Consider the following 24,898-nt stretch of genomic DNA (forward strand, 5'->3'; position numbering starts at 1 on the left):
TGTTTTCTTTCTTTTGTTTTCTCCCATTGGATTGGAAAGTTGTAGATATTTTAACAGAGGAAATTTCACGGGAAGGCAACTTTTTCTTTAAAAAGAGGTGCCTGGGTGGCTCAGTTTGAATCAGGCCATGGTCTCTGCGGTCCCTGAGTTAGAGCCGCGCATGTGGCTCTGTGCTGACAGCTCAGAGCCTGGAGACTGCCTCAGATTCTGTGTCACCCTCCCCCTCTGTCTCACACACACACACTTTCTCTCTCTCTCTCTCTCTCTCTCTCTCTCTCTCTCTCTCTCTCTCTTTCTTTCTCAAAAATAAACATAAATTTAAAAAATTAAAAAGACTCATCTGGACCTTCATTGCAGATAAGAAGACATAGTTTTTATTATTTTCTCATTTTGAATCACACCTTGCCATGGCCAAATTGTGTCCAAAAGTCTACTTCTTAAAGTATAACACTTATGCTTATGCCACTGCCTTAAAGGGTAACTTAAAACTAAAATGAATATAATCTTGTTTTTTTCTAACTCCCTGTCATTTTAACAATTGTTACTGATTGATTAAATTTATATGCTGTAAAGCTTTGTGAAAATTTTCAAATATTTAGAGATTATTTTCAGAGTATTCAGTGTCTATTTGTATTTGAAACATCAGAAATCTGACATCATGGTAGTGTAATGAAAATTTGAAGAGAAACATATTATTTCTTTCCAGGTTAACATTCAGTATTAAATATGTATTGGTTGAATATAGCAGTTATTCTTGGTTATTAGATAGGTGGTTTTCAAAGATGAAGTGACTTAGAGTTTCTGATGTTGTAATGGCTAAAAATTTATTGCTTATGATTTTTTTTCATATTTTTTACATTTAGATACGAGGCATGAGCATAATTGTGTTCTAGGTTATTTCTGTTACGTCTAATTTAGTTATTAATGTTAGAAGTACTTTAAATTTGTGAAATAAATAAGTAAATTACTGGTATTTTATATAATTATCAACTTTTTATCAACAAACAGGAAAATATATCTTAATACTTTTAATTTTAAGTAGCAGAATGATAAGGGAGATCAGAAGACTTTCCCCATGTTTTACGTGTTTGCTATGTTCTAATTCTTTACATTAAAAAAAATGAATTGGTATATGTTACTGTATTACTGATTCTCAGTGTATAGTCCATAACCCCTTAGGGTCCCAGAAACCATTTCAGGATATCCAAGAGGTCAAAACTGTTTCGTAAAAATACCAAGATGTTACTTCCTTCTTTTACTGTGTTGACATTTGTACTAATGAAGCAGATCAGTGATAGATAAAACTGCTGGCCTCTAGTCAAGGCCATGGCATCAAGTTGTACTAGTGTCATTTATTCTCATTTCTGTGTTCTCACAGTCAAAAAAAAAAAAAAAGCCAATTTCACCTTCGGAATAGTCTGGGTAAAGCAATAAATATTAGTTTTATGAAATTTGCACTTTTGAACACATGTCCTTTTGATATAATTGTGTGTAACAAAATGAGAAGTTTCTGTGTTTTTCTGGTGGCTTCCCCCGCCCCTCGAAATGTGAGGTGAATTAGGCATTCTTATTTTCACAAAATGCCATTTTTACTAGAAAATATAACTGACAGACACATTTGGATATTGGCAAATGTTCTCATCAGAAATGATGGAAATGAGCTTGTCACTTTAAAGAAAACTTTTGGCAATATTTGTTGCCAGTGACAAAATTAAGCTTTCAAGCACAACTTAGAGTTTTAAATTGTATTTGCCTGTGCTGTATAGTACTTAAAAACTTTTCTGATGAAACCAGTGGTGATATTAACAAATGTGATTTTTTTTGATATGGTAGGTGAATATTAATATATTTAATCCTTCCCTGAAGTTTTTGGGAGGGCAGTACTTCATAAGTGTATAAAGTGGTTGATCCTGAGAGCAAAACTTAAATTTAAGAGCAGCTGATTTAGGTCATCTACTAAAAGTCAGAGAGAGGTCTCACCGTCTAAGCCCTTATAGCTCCTCCTATGTCACCCCTGCCCCATTAAATTAAAATAGAATAGAATACATAATTTTAGTAAAAAAAAAAAAAAAACAACCAAAGAATATGCTAATGAGTAGCATATTCTTAAATTCTTCTACAAATGTAATTTCTCCTTTAAACAGTGGGCTTATGTATCACTTGAATTTATTTAGGATTGCATTGTATTTATCATGATATTTACATTAAAATATTTTTTCTCTCTTCTTCCTTTTTCTTCTGTTTATTTCTCTTACCACTTTCCCTTTCTCCTTTCATTTCTCCCTTCCTTCCTGGTTTTTTTGTTTTGTTTTGTTTTGTTTTTTTGTATTTGTTTTCTAGGTGGAGTCTTTCATTTTGGATCAGGATGATTTGGAAAATCCAATGCTGGAAACAGCTTCCAAGTTGCTCTTGTCAGGTACTGCTGATGGCGCAGACCTCAGGACAGTAGATCCAGAAACACAAGCTAGACTGGAAGCTTTACTAGAAGCTGCAGGTAGGTCTGCAGACCTTATATAAGTAATTAGTCTATCTAATTTTCCAAACTTACATATAAGCCTAATAAAACTAGTATGATTAGGGGCACCTGGCTGGCTCAGTCATTAGAATATGCAGCTCTTGATCACAAGATCTTTCATTACCCAAGTAAAATCCACTTGTTGCTGTCGACCTTTTTAGGACAGATTTCTTATATAGTTGACTTTCTTTAGTCCCAAATTTTATATTTATGAATATGCCTATTTGATAACATACCCCAAAATTAGTACTCCTAGCACGTTGTCAGTCTTTTCATCAAAATGCACAGAATGGTGAAAATTTTGCATTGTCTTACACCCATGTTCCCTGCTGAGATGAAACAAGGTGATGCTCTACCTTTTTGTTTCAGCTCTCATACTGTAAACAAATATCCTTTTCACGATCTACTTAGAGACATGTTTTTCACATTTTTGTGCCTTTTGTTGGTTATTTCACTGTTTATAATGGCCCCCAAATTTAATGCCAAGGTGCTATATAGAGTTCCTTGAATGTGAGAAGGTGGTGATGTGCCTAATGGAGAATGTATATATATTAGATAAGCTTCTCCAGCCTGGGTTATAGTGCTGTTAATCCTGAGTTCGGAGTTGAAATCAACTTTATATTAAATAAGGTCATTTTTAAATGAAAATATACATAAGACAGTGTTTGCTAATATGAATGCTGTGTGACCAGAGGCTCCCAAGAACTTACACTTGTGTTTTTCCTGTGAGCAGTGCTTTGGTATTCACTGCTCTTGGGAAACATTAATTCAGTGTTCTCAGTGACTTTATAGTACATAACTACCATGAATCATATAAGAATTGACTGTATATAATTTCCTCTCTTTTTTGTTATAGACTATCTCTTGAACCTTGTAAAGTGAACCATCATATTTTTGTAACGTGGATCATTATTATATTATCCCTATAAGAACAATGTTTTAATTAGAGATTATATACATAGTCAAATATTTGACACCATATATATAAAATACAAGGGAAAAAAACTCTAAAAACTCTATGATCATTAAAAAAATATTTTTAACGTTTATTCATTTTTGAGAGACAGAGACAGCATGAGCAGAGGAGGGGTAGAGAGAGGAGGAGACACAGAATCTGAAGCAGGTTCCAGGCTCTGAGCTGTCAGCACAGAGCCCGACGTAGGGCTTGAACCCACAGACTGTGAGATCACGACCTGATCCGAAGTCAGATGCTTAACCAACTGAGCCACCCAGGTGTCCCTCTATGATCATTTTAAATAACCATAAATAACCATATTTATGTTCACTTTATTCTGACATGGACATAAATATATTGTAAACATTAACTGATCATTTTTTAGCACTCTGATTTGCTATATAGTGTACATGCAGTGCCTGCAAACTGCTACTTTATTATATAGCATAAAACCAACCTACTACTATTTGGTAATCCTTTCAATAAATATCTTGTAACACAGCATCTAAATATTTGAAGCACTCGTGATTAAATTTGCTTTCTATCCTGAGTAAAATTGTAGAATGGATTATTAAAGGGATCTTGACCAAATACAAATGAAAACATAGTAGGGGCATGTGCAAGGTTCTGTTCTTGAGGATAGAAAACTATTTGTGCAGAATTTTAGCATTTGCCAGAAGCTTAGCATTTGCCAGAAGTTTGTTGCTGTAGAAGTTTATGTGAGAGAAATGAGGATTATTGAAATTATTGAAAATGTGTCATAACAGGAAAAGAGAATGTTTGTCCTGAAGATGGGAAGCCTCAGGTTGAATATAAGAGGGATAGTTGTTTTTGTGCTCCCAAGAGGCAGAACCAGGTTGAAAAAAATGCTACAATGAAAGGAGTTACTTATGGAGGTAGAGTTGCTTTTCATAGGATACTAATATTTGCCTCATATCTCATTTCTGTATTTACTACCATTTTTCCCGCATTTTCTCTATAGTAGCTAGCTTCTCCGCACCTACCCTTCCTTCCTTCTCCTTTCTCTCACTTCTCTTCTCCCTTTCTTACTTCCTTTTTTAAATGAAATATTTTACATATAAACCCAGAGGGAATACTTGTCATCCAGCTTAAACAGCCATATCAGTGTGTGGATAGTCTTGTTTCATCTTAATTTGTTACCACTCTGCTGAGATTCCCCTACCCCCCACCCCCATGTAAATTTAAAGCAAAGTAAGCATTGTATAATTTCATATATAAATACTTCAGTATATACTGCAAATTAAGATCTTTAAAAAAAAAACAACAACCAAAAAACCATTGCATAGCTAAAGAAAAAAATAATACTAATTCCTTAATATTGCCAAATATCCTGTCAGTGCTTTGATTTCCCCAATTCTTTCATAATGGTCTTTTTTAGTTGGTTTATTTAAATTAGAATCCAAACACATTTTTCATTTTTTTAATAAGGTTTTTAATTCCAGTGTAAGTAACATATAGGATTATGTTAGTGTACACACAGTACAGTGATTCAATAATTCTATACATACTCAGTGATCATCATAAGTATACTCTTAATTAATCTCCTTCACCTATTTCATATTTACATATTTTCTGTGTGTAAAACTTTACATATTTATCATGTTAATTAAAGTTTCAAGTTAACTAAGTTCTTTAAATTGCAACAGGTTCCTTCTTCCTCTTTTTTTCCCCTACTTATTTGTTGGGAAAATAGATTTCATTTGATTCATTTTATGGATTTTGCCAGTTGTACTTGTGCATGTGTTATGTTTCCTGTAGATCAGAATTCAGATCCAGATATTTGACCAGATTCAGATTCATTTTGTTTTTGGCATGAACAGTTATTTATGGTGTATATATTTCCTGTGTATCACAGAACCACTCTTGTGGTTTCACTTTTCATGGTGTAGAGATTGTTTATGGTTTAAGTATCCTGAGAAAGGATGCTTGAAAAAAAAGTTTTTGATTTTGTCTGAAAATGCTTCTGATGCTGCCCTCCTACTTGATGGTTTGACCAGGTATAGAATTCTAGTGTAAAAATAACTTTCTTTTAAAGTATTGAAATTTAGTTGTCTCCGTTGTCTACTAATTTCTGGTGTTGCAGTTCAGAAAGTTAATGCCACACTTATTTGTAGTAGTTTGCTATCTCTGGAACTTTTCCTATCTCATCCTTTTCTATAGTGTTAGAAATTTTGGCATTTAAAAATTTTGCTCACATTTTCAATTTTTTTCTTTTTTTTTTTTTTTTTTTTTTTTTTTTTTTTTTTTTTGGTCCTTTACATTTCAGATTTTCTTAATGTCTGGTGAATCCTGTTTTTTTTTTTTTTTTTTTTTAAGTCAATAGCAGTGCTGTAAAAAGCTAAAGTGGAAGGTATATGTGCATGTTTTGTCAACTAGTGGGTTTCACTATGAAGAATTTGTTATATATTGTAAATTATATTATATAATGAGTTTCCTACTGCAGCATAACAGTTTATTATAAACATAGTGGCATGACATTTACTGTTCCTTATTTTCTGTAAATAAGACATCTGGGCACATAGTGTTGGCTAGATTTTCTTGCCTAGGGTCTCATGGGCTGAAACGAAGGTATCTGCTGATGAGTAGAGTTCTCAACTGTAGGCTGTTGGAGAAAATCCACTTTCTGGTTTATAGTTGTTGGTAGCAGAATTCAGTTCCTTGAAGTTGTAGGAGTGAGATCCTCATTTCCTATGGTCTGTCAGCTGGGGCTGCTCTTACCTTCTTGAGGTTGCTCTCCTTCTTTAACATGTGGCCCAGTCCATCTTCATGCCAGCACAGTAGAACCCTTCTAATGGTCTGGATCTCTGATTTCCTTTTCTGCAACTAGCCAAGAAAATCTTTGTTTTTCATCAGCTCATGTGATACTGCATTATGTAATCTAAACATGGGGAGAAAAGCTATCAAATTGTCAGTCCCAAGAATTACATAGAGTGAGTTCACCAGAGCTGGGTGATCTTTGGAACATTTTAGAATTTTTTGTACACAGTTACTAGATAGAGACCCTTTCATTTCTTTGATAACTCCCCAAATGTCAGTATCGTTAAGCCTTTTGCCTGGGGTTTTTCAGTTTCTTGAGAGACACATTTACCAGTTTCTGTCCAGTGATTGATAAGCCTGGCTACGTGAATTTTGGGAGCTTAGAGTGGGAAGAGGCTGTGGATCTCACTGTTTGTGCTGCATACATTCATTTAATCTTCATTCCCATTTAGTATAACATGTCTTTCTCCTCTGTACTAATTCTAGGCCTTTCTGGTTTGGTTTCTGTGGAGAACAATCATCTGGCTGGGCAGTTTGGAAATGAAATCTTCAAGTGTCTGACTGCTCCTCACAGGCGTCAGCTAGTCTCTCTATAATGACCCAAGCCTCACCCCTGTATCAGCTGAGTCCTGTTAGGCTTACCACCTTGTTTCTCTTTTGATATCTACATTTTTGTTTATTCTCTTCTGCTAAGTCCATTACATCTCCTCTTCATTTTGTTTTCATAAGTAGGAATTAAGTTGAGTAAATCTTAGGGGGAAAAAAGAAAATAATTATCTTAAAAATCAGAAATCTAGGTAATTTTTCAGTGTACTTTTTCTGCTCTATATTTTATGTAGCCTATAATATCTTATTAGGACAGTTTTGGTCACAAGTTACATGTTTCTGTTGTTCAGTTGACTAAATGTTAGAATTGGGAAAGGATAATTTGACCACATCTTTTCTGATTTTTGATCTTCATTGATTAATATCTAATAACTGGATAAGACCAGTTTAAAAAAAGATCATCATAATCCAGAGTAGCAACAATAAATTCATTTTCAATCAATGTTTATTCATTTAAAGGGTTACCATTTATATCTTAGGTTACTTCCTTCCTAGTTATCTTTACTAAAATAGTTATGATTACATATGAAGGAAGATATGAGAAGTTGATAAAAATTTAATATGCAATATTTTGTTTTCAGTGTTCTTTCTTTTTAAGGAAATGATTACTTTCTACTAATCCAGATATATCCTCTTGCCTACTTCTCTTGCTGCTATTGACAGATAATTGTTATATGGCTGATCTGAATTGGCTAAAAAATTGGAGCTATTGTCCTTTGTGAAAATGCATCTGTGACTTTGGTTTCCATAGTGTTAGGATACTTCACTAACCATAAATATCTTATTCAATAAATCCTACTATAGCAGATTTGGACTATGGTTGGTTTTTAATTTTAGTGACACAAATTATATAGTAGGTATCAGTTTTATCAAACTGAGACTGTCCTTATTCCTTGCACATCTTGATTATAACAGATACCAAATTTGACTGCTCTGAACATTTGTTATATCTAAAATCGTAAAGGCTTCCTGCCAGAATTATTTTTGGTTCCATAAGACATAGTATTTGATATCTTGGGTTTTTCAGAAAGAAAAGGAGATAAGTATAAACTTTTGTTTTTAAAAAAATTTTTTAGTGTTTATTTATTTTCATTTTTGAGGGATGGAGTGTGAGCAGGGGAGGGGCAATGAGAGAGGGGGACACAGAAGGCGAAGCGGGCACCAGGCTTTGAGCTGTCATCACAGAGCCCAACTTGGAGCTCAAACTCATGAACTGTGAGATCATGACTTGAGCTGACGTCAGATGCTCAACTAACTAAGCCATTCAGGCGCCCCAACTTTTATGAACTTCAAACATAAACCTATATGATGTTATTAAGCCTTCCAGTGTGAAAGGATATGTCTATTAATACCATTTGAGTGGGGTTTTTTTGGGATTGATGTCTTAGTAGTTTGCTTTTGAAACCTGTGATAGTGCTTCTTGAACTTTACTGTGCCTCTGAATCGCTTAGGGATCTTTTGTAAAAACTCAGGTTTTGGATCAGTAAATCTTGGGGCCCAGAATTCTGCAGTTCTGACATGCTCCCAAGAAGCAATGCTTCTTGTTCACATACCACATGTTAAATAGCAGTGATCTAAAATAATTTATCATAACATTAGGTGTTTATCTTTAAGTTGGAGCAGATGTTTTTAATCCTACCTGTGCATTAGAATCTTCTTAGCACTTCAAAATTATGTAGATGCCTAGGCCCCACCTCCTACTCTCTGAATTACATCCTTAGATGTAGGAGAGCTTAGCATCTATATTTTTGAAAAGCTCTGCTGTGGAAGGAGGCAAACCATAAGAGACTCTTAAATACCAAGAACAAACTGAGAGTTGATGGGGGTGGGGGAGAGGGGAAAGTGGGTGATGGGCTTTGAGGAGGACACTTGTTGGGATGAGCACTGGGTGTTGTATGGAAGCCAATTTGACAATAAATTATATTAAAATAAATAATAAAAATTTTAAAAAAGAAAAGAAAAACTCTGCTGAGATGGGCAGCCTGGTTTAAGCATCACTGAGTTAGAATAATAAAGGTTATAGATAAATTTGCTTTGTAGTGATATCTGGAAAAGCAACAAATTATATTTCATGCAGATGGTTACTAACCAGTTCTGCTTCTGAATTTTTTTTCACTGTTCCAGATAATTTTTAGACATGATTTTGAGTGCACATGTAGTAAGTTATAGACCTGATTTGGAATAAATAGGTCCTCATAAGTAGGTTATCTTTTGTATGGCCTATAATGTCTTGTTAGGCCATTTTTAGTCACAAGTGGCAGTAAGCCACCTAAACAGTCTTACGCAAAGGTGGGGATCTACCAAAAGTTTGGGGATTTATTTCTCGCACTACTCGTCTTTAATAATAACTTTATCAGAACTCTGTTTTCTTTGTATTTCTCTGTTCTGCTCTCCACTATATTGACATATTTTGTGTAGTCTTTTTCTCTTTGTAGTCATGAAAGTGGCCAAATAGTTCATCACTCACGTCTTAGCAATTTAGTAACCTTTGAATATATAGGTCCTTCCAAACCTATGGCAAAGGTCTGAGTAAGGACTCCTAGTTCTAGCATAGGTCAAAGACTCACTTCTGGTACCGGAGAGTCACAGAGTCAGACACTTAATGGGCCACATGGAAGGAATAAGAAGACTATCAGAGAATTGGAGAACAGTGATTTCCAAAAAGAACATGATTTCCCAAAAGATTCCAGGCAGACAACAATATGTATGTCAAGTGTAACATTTGAAGGTTGTTTGCTAACATATATAGAGTTAAGTAACTTGACTTTTGCTTTGTTTCTCCTTTTGGGTTAATCCATATTGGTGTGAAAATAATATAATAGGAATAGGCAAATTATCTACGGCCGATGGTAAAGCCTTTGCAGATCCTGAAGTGCTTCGGAGGTTGACGTCGTCTGTTAGTTGTGCGTTGGATGAAGCTGCTGCTGCACTTACCCGGATGAGAGCTGAAAGCACAGCAAATGCAGGGCAGTCGGACAAGTAAGAACATTTTCTCTGTGATGCAAAAACATTTTCTTAAAAATATCCAGTGTTCACTGAGCCTGTATTTTGTGCATGGCATGGAACTGTATGTGATATACTATTTGTGATATCTTGTTTTTCCTCACATAAAGCCTTACAGCAGTGGATTTTGTTTTTACTCTGATTTCACTCCTGAATCACTCAAGAGAAGCAAATAACTTAATCATGATCAAATAGCTGACAAGTGTCAGAGCTGGGACACTGGTGACTGCAAGGCTGACTTCTTATTCAATATGTTATAAAAGACTTTTTGCTTATTTAATAGATTTTGTTTTCTTTTAATGTTTTGGTGACAAAGAAATAAATGCTTTTAATTAGTCATGCTATGTGCATGTGCATTGTTCTGACCATTTTAAAGAGCAATGTTTTAATTTATTTGTTTTGTGTATATTCAAAAAAATGTCATAGATCTAGTTCACATAATTTGAATGTTAGTGAGTCACAGGGACTTTACTTTTGTATGCCTTACAGTTTCTTTTATATAGTACTTTACAGTTAGGAAGGGCTCAGTGAATATTTTGTGACTGCTTTTTAAGTTTTTCTGATCATCTTAATAAAAGTCATACCATCTCATATATAAAACCAATTATGGATAATATATGAAAAATGGATATAAGCTCTAAGGAACCAAATGGAAAAGAATTATTAATATAAAGTAACTTGTTTTGATTCCTAAGAGGCTTATAATTAAAATGAAGCCATTTTATTTATTTTAGCAGTTGCCTTTAAACAGGTGAGAAAATGGCAGTATTCTTTCATTTATGGGTTTAGAGGGAAAAAAATAGCATTTAAGGATTGTCTTTTGGGGAACCTGGGTGGCTCATTCCTTTTTTAAAAATTTTTTAATAGTTTATTTATTTTTGAGACAGAGACAAAGCATGAGTGGGAGAGGAGCAGAGAGAGAGGGAGACACAGAATCTGAAACAGACTTCAGGCTCTGAGCTGTCAGCACAGAGCCCATTGCAGGGCTCCAACCCACGAACCGGGAGACCATGACCTGAGCCAAAGTCGGACGCCTGGCTGCTTTTTGATTTTATTAAAAAAATTTTTTTTTTCTGGGTGGCTCATTGCTTAAGCATCTGACTTTGACTCGGAGGTCATGATCTCAAGGTTCACAAGTTTGAATCCAAGGTTGGGTGAGTGTGAGCCCTGCTTTGGGTGAACTTGAGCCCCACTTTGGGTGAGCCCCACTTCTCTCTGCCCCTCATCCCTCTTCCCCTCCTGGGATTCACTTTCTCTCTCTGCCCCTTGCTCACTTGGACCCACTCTCTCTTAAAAAAAAAAAAAAAAGATTGTCTTTTGTATAATAGTGTTTTTATGTAACATCTTTTAAGAGCATGAAAAAGAGGTTGTATAGTATTAACAAGCTTATGGATTTTCTGTTTCTCTCAGCTCTGTATTCGTTTTCATTGGTCTGGATTTTTATGTTTTTATTAATTTACTGTTCTTTTCATAGATTGACCTTCCTTCTTTTGTTAACTTTAAGTTCTATTAATTAACAGGTTTACTACCCTGTAATATTATTGATATTCTCTTAAATGTAGTGCCTACTTAGACTGTCAAGAAAGTTAAAAGCACATTGAAGAGTATATTAAGGCTAGTTCAAGCAGAAAATAGAACAGGAAAAAAAGGTCACAGATTCTTTGGCACTGAATATACTAGAACAACAGAGCATGTTTGTAATAATGATTTATTCAGTAAAGCTTGAGAAAGAGTGGGGTGCAGTGATGTTACATGCTAGATTTTATATTAGTTAAGGGTGGTGCTGTGTGCCAGATCTCATAAGTTTGAAATTTCAACTGTTGCTACAGTAATTCCTATAAGCTTGTTTGAAAGCTCACACTCACATATTGAAATGTCTGAATGCAAGTCTGAATGGGGTAGTAGAGTAGGGTGTGTGTGTGTGCGCCTGAGGAAGAGAGAAGAAATAAGAGTCCCTGTGAAAGAGAGAAAAGCTATGTTCTTACACAGAAATGTCTTGTGGGAAGGATTTGTCTTATGTTTGTTTAAAGGTACACAGAGAACACTGGGTCTGGGGACTTTTAATGCCTTATAAAATGGGAAATTAAGAGACAAGGACACTAAGTACTGTTCAAGGCTTTGACTTAGGTAAGGGGACAATACAGTTAGCAAGTAGGTAAAATATATAATATGGCACAAGATGATAAGAACTATGGGGAGAAATTGAATGGGGAAGTGCCAGGGCAGTGTTTGGGGTTGGAGGTCATGGTGCAATTTTAAGAGTAGTTAAGGAGATCTTCACTTAAAAGGGGGCTTTTTACCAAGACCTGAAATTGGTAAGGGTGTGAGCTGTGTTTGAGAGAGGGCTTGCCAGAGGAAAGGCAAAAACATATATCTTAAGAGTTGGAGCTTAATTAGCATTTTTTTATGAAAAGCAGAAAAGCCTATCAGTGTGGCTAAAGTGGAAAGAGTAAGAGTGAGAACAGTAGGTGATGAAACCAGAGAGGTAAAAAGTAGGAGTGTGAGACCCCACCCCTGGACAGATCTTATAAGTACTTTGGCTTTTAGTGTGATCTTAGAAGCCAGCCAAATGGAGGATTTTGAGCAGAGAAATGACATGATCTACTTTCCTTTAAACAAGATCTCTCTGGCTGCCTTGTTGAAAGAGTCTAGAGAACAAAGGGAACAGCAGGGAGACTGTTGAGACATTGCCATAATCCGGGCTAACCATGATGTTCTTGAATCTGGGTGGGATATAACAGAGGTATAGAAAAGAGGTTGTCCATGGATGACTTCAGTACCAGAAGTGACAGGACCTTGAAGAGGAAGATATAAGAATTGGCTTATATTTGAAATAAAGAGAATATTAATTAGCAGCACTGGATTTCTTCAGATGGATTTTATCCAAAAATGGAGAGAATCTTTAGAAATGTCCATAGGTGGAATTATTTGGGGAGGTTTTTAGGGCAACCACTTAACTCTCTGTCTAATTTTCTGTTGCTCCACATTTTCTACCCCCCTTTTGCTTGAATTTAGCCTTTGCCTGGTCTGGATATTTTTCAGATTTCACCAAAATATTATACACAAGTAAATACTTCAAAAAAGAATTTCCTTATCATTTATTTATATTTTATTAAAAATTACTTGCTTGTAACTTTCCTCTCTGATTTCCTTTTACTTGATGGAAGGAGTCAAATAGACCTATCAGTTAACTATAATTTTTACCTGTCTCATTAAATACATTTTATTAATTTTTATATAAATTTTCCCATGACCAAGCAAAAAGGAAGCATAATTATTACCTGTATTTTGTTCATGTGATCTTCCATTAATTTTGTTTTAGAATTTTGGGTTTTTTCCAATGATAGTAAAGTGGATTTTATCCTTCAGTTGCATAGCTGTAAACATCTTACAATGTTCATAACTCTGATTCTGTGACTTTTATAAGGAGATTTCTTTCAGGTTGAACTGAATCATTTTCAGTTTTCTGTTTCTTATGGATCATATTGAAGTGATCATTCTTGTTTATCACTACTGTCCAAATTAACCACAAAAACCAATACTTAATGGTATGTAATTTTTAACATTTTTATATGCTGATCTTATATTTTTCCTCTCTAATAGCCGCAGTTTGGCAGAAGCCTGTTCAGAAGGAGACGTAAATGCTGTGCGAAAGTTACTCATTGAAGGGCGAAGCGTAAACGAGCACACTGAGGAAGGGGAGAGCCTCCTTTGCTTAGCTTGTTCTGCTGGGTACTATGAGCTTGCACAGGTTTGTAGTATCAAAATAAAGCGTATGGGCTGGTTTTGTTGTTGTTGTATTTTTAATCTGACCTACTTAGACAAGAAGTAATAAACTCAACCATTAGGCTCATTGTTAGACACACTTTGTGATTATGGGCTCTTTTACTATAAATGACTAGGTGGGTGTTAATGTAAATATGTTCCAAATATTTTGATGAATATATCATTTTTTAATACCATTTAAACTTTTTCTTTCATAAGGTTTTGTTGGCAATGCATGCAAATGTGGAAGATAGGGGAATCAAAGGTGACATTACACCTTTAATGGCTGCTGCTAATGGAGGACATGTCAAAATTGTGAAGTTGCTGCTAGCTCATAAAGCCGATGTCAATGCACAGTCTTCAACAGGTTATTTCTTTTTCATTGTTGTTAAATATTAGCACCCTTTGGTAATAACTATTTCATGTGAAGATCATCATTAGTAAAACTTTTGTAGTGCTCTAATGATGAAGTGCTGCACATTTCCTAAGTCTATGCATTAGATTTAAAGCATAGAATATATTTTGAATAAAATTTCTCTTTTGTGTATGAGGATGATTACTTGGCCTTTTAAGGTTCTTTTAGATTAAATTAAACACTAGCCCAGGTAGAAGGACTACCCTCTTAGAAATGCGCTACAGTTCTCCAGTCCAGGTTTCCTATTTTTCAGGGAAGAAGGGAGGGGGAGATAGGGAAAACAGGAAGGATATGCAACAAAAGACAAGTCTATCATTGCCTACAGTTATTAAATTGTGGCCTATAGAAAAAAAATTATGAAAACATTGTGTCCTACAAAGGATATGACTTTAGTTTAAACTAACTTAATTTTTTTTTCAAACTTGGGCATGGATAGATTTATATAAAACTTCTAAAATTAAATGAAAATATATTTTGTGGATCTTCATGTAAGATTTTCAAATTTGTTAAATATTTTAAATAATTTTAATGATCTTAAAATTTCTGGTTGGAAGGGGTTTTAGAAATCCTTATTTTACCCAGAAGTTTTAATTTGTTTTTTCCCCTGTAACATGGTAGATTTTTATCAAGAAGGAATGTTTTTAAAATTACTATAGCTTTGATCAGTTAACTGATATTTGAATTTGTAGTAAAATCAAATATGTATGATTAAAAGGAACAGTATGCGATGTACCTGTATATGATGAATAATTACAGTCCTCCCAAAATAAAGCTTGTGAAACATTTCTCTAATTTAAGTTACAGTGAACATAACTTTTTTCTTATATAAAAAATTAAAGTGTCAGATTGCTCAGTTCTTTGATAAGTCTACATCTGTGATAAATATATCTATTTTCCAAATGTATTTGACCCTGATATTAAATGGAAAGAATTGGGAGTTGATTTCAGTAAGATAAAAGGCAATGGGAAAGAATCTAAATTTGTTAAAATTATAGTCTCCCATTTCAGTTTTCTTTTTGATGCTAAATGAGGATTTTTTTTTGGTATTTTGTGTTAATATCTATCTGTTTTTCTTTATTATAATAGGCAACACAGCACTTACATACGCTTGTGCTGGAGGCTATGTAGATGTTGTAAAGGTGCTCTTGGAATCCGGTGCTAGTATTGAGGACCATAATGAAAATGGTCATACTCCTCTTATGGAAGCTGGAAGTGCTGGACATGTGGAAGTAGCCAGATTGCTGCTAGAAAATGGGGCTGGCATTAATACGCATTCCAATGAATTTAAAGAGAGTGCCCTTACATTAGCTTGTTACAAAGGTACGATATAAAACATTTTTTTTAAAACAAAGATTTTAAACACATGAAATGACAGTTATTTTATATAGTATAGTTTTTAAATTGAAAAGCATATTAAGGGGTGGTAATAGAATTAGTATGTAATTAATCTAAAGTGTTTCAGAGTGTAATATGTAAAAATTTAAAATACAGACTTAATATTATAAATATTCTATGTTGGTGAAAAATGACTTAAATGATTCAGTTTTTTTTTTTTTATCAGAAATGGTTATTTAGTTTTAATTATGCCCTGTACTTTTTAATGGTTTTGTGTCAGAATATTTTTCATGGTTCACACAAAAAAATCCTATTGACTCCAGAAGTATTTAGCCTGTAAATTTAAAAGTCAATACAATAAAAGTACATAGAATGATCTATTAATAGGAAAGTGCTTAAGCTATTTCTCATGATACTAAGAAAAAAGGAGAAAAATTGAAGAGATGGGAGGAGATTTGAGAAATGAAAAGTTATGTGAAGGGAGTTTGAATTCTAAAGAACAATTCTAGAGTATTGTCAACAACACATTCATAAAGTTAGAAGGAAGAGCTGGTTGAAAGTGAGAAAAATACCTATCCATGTATATGCATATGCATATGTTTATGTATATAAAAGGGGTATATGATATTTTAAATATCAGTCAACCTGAAAATATTGGTAATACAGAAAAATACCTTCCTTTGGGTGGGCAAGACAATTGTCTGGAAAGTGGCTTGGTCTTTAGCTAGTTTAATGCTCTAGATTCTAGATTCTAAAAAGATAACCACAGAGCCACATACTTCTCAAATGCTACCTTTTTGACAGATAAAATGGCTATTAACTAGGGAACATTTTTAAAAAGCAAATTTTATGTCTGCTTTAATATCTTCTGCAGCTGTGTCATCTTTGTATCATAATATAAGTGATAAATCTTGAGCATTAGGTATCAAGAAACAGGTCTTACAAGGCCAAGGTACAAAATTTAAGGAGGAACTTACTCTCAGTGGCTGAATCACTTCACCCACCAAGCTTGTGAGGGAACACTTCCTTAAATTTTACACCTAGGCCCTTGATTGCCCTACCCTCGTACTGGCCCTCATGTTGTTTTGTTTCATTCTATTTTAGAGGGGCCAAGGTCTTCTGGAAAACTTTCCTTTAAAAACAATGCTTAAAATAATCCTTAAATACATATATGACTAAAATATAAGTTAAATGTGAAAATTTGCTCTATCTAAAGTTCTTTTGATTGGTGTTAACAGAGCTTCAGGTAAGGATGGTTAGGAAACACAGCTGAGATCCCTTACTCTCCTAGTACTGTTTGGTAATTAGGGAGAGACTATGTTTATTGGGAGGAGAGGAATTAAGCCTTGGGACAGCCTCTCCAGGGCAGGCTGATTGATTTGGTGGTTCTCTCCCCTTTTCACAAATACTTTTGAACTCGGAACTGGCTGGTTTTACTACTTAGTCCCAGCTGGCCAGAAAAGCTTTGAGACGGGGCTACATATAACTACTCTTCCCTCTCTCCTTTGCTTGTAGCCCCACCCTGCTTTCCAAGGGGCGTCTGAGGTTGGGGCTTGCAGGCTTTAATTAGAAGCTGGATATAGAACTGAGCTGGTGGAGAACATCTCTGCTACTTACAAGGATCCATGGACCCTCTCCCTTTCCTCTTATTTCGGGTGAGGTCTTCTAGGACATAGATTGACAGGGAGGAGATGGGGAAGGGATAGAACTCAGACTGAGACTGAACATTGCTGTGGATCTTTGGGAAGGGAGAATGAGAGAGGAAAGGGAGGGAGGTAGGTAGGTAGCAAAAACCAAATCTGGCAGATGCTACAGTAACTCACTGAAGTTAGTTCTGAGTGTTTCTGGTTTTACCATCCACTCCTTCCCCTTAGCCCTAATTAATTGAGAATTGACTACAACTCTTTCCAAACAATGTTGGAAAAATATTAGTCATTTTTCTACTGTTACTTGAATAGTGTCTGAAGTCGTCTTTTTAACTACTCATAAGATGTCTTTATTTGAACTGAAGCATATGGTTTATTTGAAGCTACATAAATACAAGGATATGTGTGTGTGTGTGTGTGTGTGTGTGTGTGTTTGTGTGTGTATGTATGTATGTGTATGATTATATCTAAATAAATGAGTAAGTGTAAATTCAGTGGTGTGGTTTCAAAAATATTTTTTATAAATGCAGCTCCCAACTTAAAAGCAGATTGTTCTTAAAAAGTGTATGAGTTAATAATTGAAACTTAAAACACATTTCTTCATAGAAATAACTTCTATTATTATTATCCTAGGCAACTAATTCACAAAAGCTAATTTGTTTTATAGCATAAATAAATATAGCATGCCTTGGCTCTTAAAAGGCTATAGAAGGGATATTCTGGGTTTTAGATTTCAATGACATCTTTACTTACTTGCAGTGTGGGTTGTAGTAGTGGCAACAGGGTAAGGAGTAGAAGAGCAAGAATCTCTTGTATAATTTATGTGTGACAGTTGAGGGTGACTTGTAGCTGACTTTAGTATTATGCTTATAAACTTATTACTATAAGTTAAATGTAACTTTTTAAAATATTATAATTTTTCCTATATTTTTTGGAATAATAAAATATCATATAATAATCTTAACACATTTTTGGTTTAGGACACCTAGAAATGGTGCGATTTCTTTTGGAAGCAGGCGCAGATCAAGAGCATAAAACAGATGAAATGCATACTGCTCTCATGGAGGCTTGCATGGTAAGACTGTTGAAATACATACATGAAATCTATCTATATATTTCATAAAGACAGGCTAGCGTTTGATGGGCACCTTATCCTTGCGTTCGAAGATTTGTTTTCTATCGGTTTATTGTACAGTGGAGCCTCAGCGATCTGAATTATGACTAGTGTTCAGAGCCAGTTGTATGACATCAACTTCTGTTAAAGATGCTTTCTGGAGCTTTACAGCACTATTATTTTCTTAGTCTCACATAGCTATGCTGACTTTACACAGTTGGTACGAAAAGCAACTATTTAAAAAGTTGGTACAAGGATATTAAAAAGAATATAAACCCCAAGTTTGCAAATAATACTAAGCATAGCAGATACATCAAACCAAAAATTTAATTTTTGAAAACTTTGAAATTAGAGTATTATTTATGTAACATAATCTCTTCCTATATGAATGGTCTTTTCTGGGCTTTTGACTCCTTTTGTAAGAACTCTTTTTTTAGAGTTTGTACTTAGAAACAGGTAATAGTACTCTTAAATTTCTGTATCTCAGTATATGATTTGTGGCACAGAAATGGATCAGAATAACATTATAGATAGATTTATGAGAAAAACATGCCAAAGATGGAAAAAGGCACCAAATGAAGTTTCTTATCTCAGCTTCCCTTCAGAGAATGATTATTGAAAGGATGTTAAATTTTAATTGCTAATTTTTAAAAATATTAGTTAATTAAAACCTGAGTTATCTTTGTTTTCTTAATTGCCATGCTAATATTTCCTTTAGTAGGAAGAAACGCAAGTTTTCTTTAAAGGTCTTAAGTTTCCATCTGTTAAAATTAGGATAATATCCTCTCGGGTTGTTGTGAGGATTAAATAATAGAATGTTTTTAAAACATATCAATAATATCCCCATGATAAGGAACTTAAAACGTCCTTGTGACCACCACTAGATTAGAAAGTATGTAGATTAAGAAATTCAAATAGAGCATTCTGTAGACATAATCAGTACGTACTAGAAGTGTTATAAGTAGATGAAACATACTAGTAGCGGCCAGACATTGCAAAGTTTGCTAAGAGATTGGGATTTTAAACTGGACTTTAAAAGTAATGTAGGAGTTGACTACATATGGAGGTAGAAAATTCTGAGCAAAGTAACCATTGTAATGGGGGATTAAAGTTGTGTAGCATGACAAGCACAGAGGTAAAAATGGGTGTGATGTGTTCAAAAGAAGATGAAATGTCTGTGAGGTAGTATATAGAAGGAAAATTTATATTAGAGGCCAAAAAATAAAGAACCTTAGAGTTGTCAGTAGTTAGAAACGCTGGGGCGCCTGGATGGCTCAGTCAGTTAAGCATCCGGCTTCGGCTCAGGTCAGATCTCACGGTTCGTGGGTTCGAGCCCCGCGTCGGGCTCTGTGCTGACAGCTAGCTCAGAGCCTGGAGCCTGTTTCAGATTCTGTGTCTCCCTCTCTCTCTGACCCTCCCCTGCTCCAGCTGTCTCTCTCTGTCTCTCAAAAATAAATAAAAAGCATTAAAAAAATTTTAAATAAAAATAGTTAGAAAAGCTGTAGAACAGGAGACCAGCAAAGGGGACAGAAGATAGTAAGAGAGAGCTCTCCTTTCTCTTTTAATTTTCACTGGCATTTGAATGTTGAACAACAGAAGGAAGTACCATCTATATATTGTGTTCCCTTTCCCCCTAACACATTATCTACAATTCTCTGCCTTCTCCAAAAACTACTGCATTTTTTCCTGCCTAATCAAAAGTTTGCTTCTCTTCAAGGTTTCGACGAAAATTGTACTTTGCCTTTCTAAACTTAATCTGTTTAGCATTTAAGTATATACCATGAGGTGCTGATGTTATTTCATAGTAGTCTTTTGTTTTCATGTACTTACTGTCTTTTTTGCCTAATGGTTAATTCGTTTCTTGATTGACGGAAAGTATTATTTTTCTACATGTTTCATATACTCAATCTCTATTTCCTCATCTATGCCACAGAAATACAGATAGGTCTTAATTAATACTTGATTTCTCAACTGTTAAATGTAGATTTGTTATTCTTACTTGACTATCAATAAACCTTCATTGTTCAGTAATTGAGAAGTCTTCATATTTTTAACAATTATTTTTAATGGTGCTGATTTAATTTTTTTAATTGCAATTTAATTAGGATGGCCATGTTGAAGTAGCTAGGTTACTGCTTGACAGCGGTGCCCAAGTGAACATGCCTGCTGATTCATTTGAGTCACCATTGACTTTGGCTGCATGTGGTGGGCATGTGGAACTTGCGGCTTTACTTATTGAAAGAGGAGCTAGCCTGGAAGAAGTCAATGATGAAGGTTATACACCACTGATGGAGGCAGCTCGTGAAGGACATGAAGAAATGGTGGCATTACTTCTAGGCCAAGGTAACCATACCAATGAAAACAGTAAAGAAAAAATGTGTGAAACATAGGATTAGAATATTACAAAACTGGGTTTCTGTATTTCATCTTTTTAGTAGATGTGTAAGAAGCTGGGTCACAAAAACAAATAATAAAGTATTTGCTTTGAAAATAGCTTCCATACCATGCTAAATAAAATCAAATAGACTTCTTTAATATAGAACTTTGAAGTATCATGTGCTTTGTGAATAAAAACAGAGAACTGGGGGTGAGTTAGGGGTGTAGATTATGTAGGGGCATATATGAGATTTGATATTTCTCAAAGTGATATGATGAGAGAATTCCTATTGAGGTAGAATACCTATTAATAAATATTTGATATATCTAGCGTTTCATGGAACACAGTATGGGAAAGCCTACCATAAGAGCCAACTTGAAGAGAACTGAATATATTTATAAGAAGCTGTCAAAGTATCCATGTGCAGTGAACTTTTCTTTTGGGAAAAGTGAAACAGTTACTTTGTGATATTAAGATACCTTTAGTTTATAAATAATCTCTTATCTCACTATATATTGCAGCCAAGTTTTATATCTCTTTTAGTAGTAAGGTTTTTGTTTCGACAGATTTAGGAGGATGGCCCATTAAAGAAAACAACATTGGCTATAACTTTAAAAGCAGAGGTATTTAGCACACTTCTTAGGTTTGAATTACAAGTTTCCAACCTTCTGTGCCTGAATTTTGTCATCTGTAGGGTTGTTGTGAAAGTTTATATATATGTTTATATGTTATACATCAATATATATATATAGTATATATGTATACATACATGTTTATATATGCATATATAAAGCTCTGGAACACTGTGTTCATATAGTGCCTATTAAGTGTCAGCTATGGTGATGGTAGTGGTAGTGATAATGGTAATGTGACCTTGGGCAATTTAATGAAGCTCAATTTCCTTAGCTATAAAGTAGAGCTAATAAAACTGTGTAAAATGCTTTAGAATATTACCTGGTAAAGAGTAATATCATATTAAATATTAGCTTTCATCATCATCATCTTGAATCTTTATAACATGGGATTGTAGTTTATTTTCCTAAGTCCTTTTATCACTTGGCACACTTATGTGCCTCTGGCTGAATAAATCTTACTCCAGCTGTGTGCATCAAATGTGGACTCGTGGATATATTTTTAATAGGTTTTTTCTTTATTCATACTGCCTCTCAGTAGGGGAGAAGTACTATATTATTTAGTAATCTAATACAAACATTCATTTTTGAAGTATGGTTTATTAGGAAACAATCATGTCTTGCTTATTTCTGAAATAAGGTAGTGACTTCCTTAAAATAATTAGAATTTTCATTCTAGGAGCAAATATCAATGCACAGACAGAAGAAACTCAAGAAACTGCCTTGACTCTGGCTTGCTGTGGAGGCTTTCTGGAAGTGGCAGACTTTCTAATAAAGGCAGGAGCTGATATAGAACTAGGGTGTTCTACTCCTTTAATGGAAGCTGCTCAAGAGGGTCATTTGGAGTTAGTTAAATACTTATTAGCTGCAGGTAGGCATTTTTGCATTTGGGAAGAGGGTTTTTTTTTACATGATTTATCCAAGTAAAAATGTTATAGTACAAGTAACTTTTTTCTGATATTATGATAACACTGAATATGTATTATAAAATGTGGTAAAAAGTCATGGTAGACTGTTGTGTATATTACAAATAATTTACCTTATTACTGTTTGAAGTATCTGTAGCTTTAATTTCAAGAAATAATGTATTTCTGAATTTTTTATTTTTTGCTTTTAAAGATGATAACAATTATTCTTTATTTCTAGAAATGGGTAAGGCTGTTTTATCTAATTTGAAAAGATATGGCTTATATAGAAGAAGTTTCTATGTCCATCATTTATCTCTTATGATTCTTTCGTCAAGTCTCTGTATTGTTTACTACTACTACAGGGGCTAATGTTCATGCAACAACAGCAACAGGGGATACAGCACTAACATACGCCTGTGAGAATGGTCATACTGATGTAGCAGATGTCCTTCTGCAAGCAGGAGCAGATCTGGTAAGCTGTGTCACTTTTTAAATTCTAATACTTAAAACCAAGGCAGATTAATTAAAAGTTAAATGGAGATTTACAGATAAAAGGCATTTCTTCTAATTTTATGTTGGCCTTTTTGCCACTTTTTGTCTCATTTGGTCATATTTTTTTTTCTACACTGTTTCTTGGCCATTTGTTTTCTTGTTAGCAGGGTTATACAGTCTATTTCCCTTGTCCCCCATAAAAGGGAAATTCTGCATTAGATATATGAAATGAAGTTTTTCTTAGGTACTTAGCTAATTTTAGAAGATAAGTATTTAATAAGTAAGTAGTCTTTCCCCCTCAATTTACAACTTAAGGAAGGTTGAAATACTGAGTTCATTGTAAGGTGGAGGATGAAGAAATGTCACAGCAAAGGTACAGTTAATAAAGAAGCCCAGAAGGTAAAGACCTCATCTGAGAAACTATATTTTGGGCTGATTAAGGTTTGAAAGGTGGATTAATAATGTTGTGACAAAAGAGATATTCCTTTTGGAAGAAATAATGTGAGGACAGCCTGACAGGGAAGGAAAAGTAAATGTGGGTGGAGAAAGTAGTCTTACAGTTGAATGTGTGAGGAAGTAGAAGTGAGACATGAAAAGGTAGTTAAAACTGAAGTACCCATATGTTCATGGAGCTGAGATTAACAAGCAAATGTGTTTTCTTGTAGAAGTTCATAGTTTAATGACAGAAATTCACAACCAAGCAGAAACAGACTCCTCCATTAACTAGTTTTGCAAACTTTAACTTCCCTTTCCTCATTTATGGAAGGAAAGAGTGGAATCGGATTACTGTTGTGGTCTCTTTCAGTTCTGTGTATGTTAGTACAGTTCATGAAGCCTTTATGATATGTTATACTCTAGTTAGTTGTGAGCCTCTTTCTTCAATACTAGATTTTGAGCTTTTCAGCTTAATAACTGTGTTTCCAGTGTTTACAACAGTAACTGTGAAACAGCAATGTATCTTGCTTAGTTAATTGCAATTCAAACAACATAATGTGTGGCTTAGGAGAATTCTCAAAAATTGTTCATCAGATGTGTGTTAAAAAATATATATAAAAGTATATGTATTATACCTCAAATTTGTATATTTGAGGGTCTGAAAATTTTTCCAAATGTTCTCAGTTACCCAGCAATCAGAATACAATAGATTCTCCATCCTTTTGGGATCCGGAAATCTCTAGTAGTAACTTATAATTGGTGGGTTTTGAGATACTTAATCACTAGCCATGTTGTTTTCATATAAGTATAACATGGATTTAACAGGAAGTCCATAAAAAAGGGAATGATGTATTTGCAGAAATTCATATAGGTAGGATGCAAGGTTACAAAAGGAAAATCACTTGAAGTGAATGAGGATAATGCTAATTATGCTGATTGGAGAAGGCTGTGCTAGAGTGCCATTCACTGTTCAAGTTCCACAGTTCTTTTGGTAGAGAGAGAAGGAAAAATTACCCAGATGGATTTAGATGAGGGTGTCACAATCACATGAATATAATTTCAGTTCTTAAATTATGTCTGTAGAACATGTGAGATTTTTAAAATTTAAAAATGTATTCCTTATCAAAGCATGATATTTAATATATTTAGATTTAGAAATTAGTCCAGTTCTTTCTTTTGATTTTAATGAAAATGAATAACTGTTCACGAGCAATTAAATATCAATTAAGTCTGTGTTTTTTAAATAGGAACATGAATCTGAAGGTGGAAGGACTCCTTTAATGAAAGCTGCAAGAGCTGGTCATGTTTGTACTGTTCAGTTCTTAATTAGTAAAGGTAGGTTTGGGTAAGCAGTAGTTTTTCTCTTCCCAAAGGTGTCTATTCCCTGCCCTTGGATAGAGATTGAGAGGTATTGTGTATGACTGGTGGAGGGATGCTACTGAGATTTTTGTGCAATGCATGCATAGAACATCTTCAAACAGTTCCATAGTTCTAAACTGTGAAGGATTGTCATTCTGAGTACCACCCTTGTTGAGAAACACTTACATAAAGACAAACTTTGAGGGTTTAGATAACTCAAAGTCTGTTCTGTTTATGTAATAATATATCTTGAAACCTGGAATTTTATCATGTTTATGCCACTGAGTTACTTTAAGGCAAGTCACTTTTTTACTTTACCTATCCTTGGGCCTAAGCTTCCTTCTTTGTACAATATAGAGAAATGGTCATAAATATAGCACAAAAGGTATTCGAAATTGAAATGTGACCAATAAACCATGACAAATAAACCATGCATGAAGATTTTCATCTATGGTCAGTAATTCTACTGTGAATATCAAAAACCACATTAAATGACTAAACTACCTTATTATTACTTCCTTTAAATTATTTGTAAGGTGTTTATTATATAAGTTCAAGTTGAA

At 34.3% G+C, this 24,898-nt stretch overlaps 1 protein-coding gene across 2 annotated transcripts in view; it reads left to right on the forward strand.

The window, feature by feature from the left end:
• ANKRD17 (ankyrin repeat domain 17) overlaps nt 1–24,898 on the forward strand; it is a 131,548-nt gene that overhangs the window by 43,501 nt on the left and 63,149 nt on the right. For both annotated transcript variants that reach the window (XM_029945023.1, XM_029945032.1), the window contains exons 2-11: nt 2,341–2,494; nt 9,677–9,833; nt 13,461–13,608; nt 13,842–13,989; nt 15,124–15,357; nt 17,999–18,093; nt 20,238–20,475; nt 21,821–22,012; nt 22,412–22,521; nt 24,224–24,311. In XM_029945023.1, coding sequence (XP_029800883.1) covers nt 2,341–2,494; nt 9,677–9,833; nt 13,461–13,608; nt 13,842–13,989; nt 15,124–15,357; nt 17,999–18,093; nt 20,238–20,475; nt 21,821–22,012; nt 22,412–22,521; nt 24,224–24,311 — 1,564 coding nt within the window. The remainder of the gene's footprint in view (nt 1–2,340; nt 2,495–9,676; nt 9,834–13,460; nt 13,609–13,841; nt 13,990–15,123; nt 15,358–17,998; nt 18,094–20,237; nt 20,476–21,820; nt 22,013–22,411; nt 22,522–24,223; nt 24,312–24,898) is intronic.

The sequence above is a fragment of the Suricata suricatta genome, chromosome 1 (genome assembly GCF_006229205.1).
Source record: "Suricata suricatta isolate VVHF042 chromosome 1, meerkat_22Aug2017_6uvM2_HiC, whole genome shotgun sequence".
Lineage (NCBI taxonomy): Eukaryota > Metazoa > Chordata > Mammalia > Carnivora > Herpestidae > Suricata > Suricata suricatta.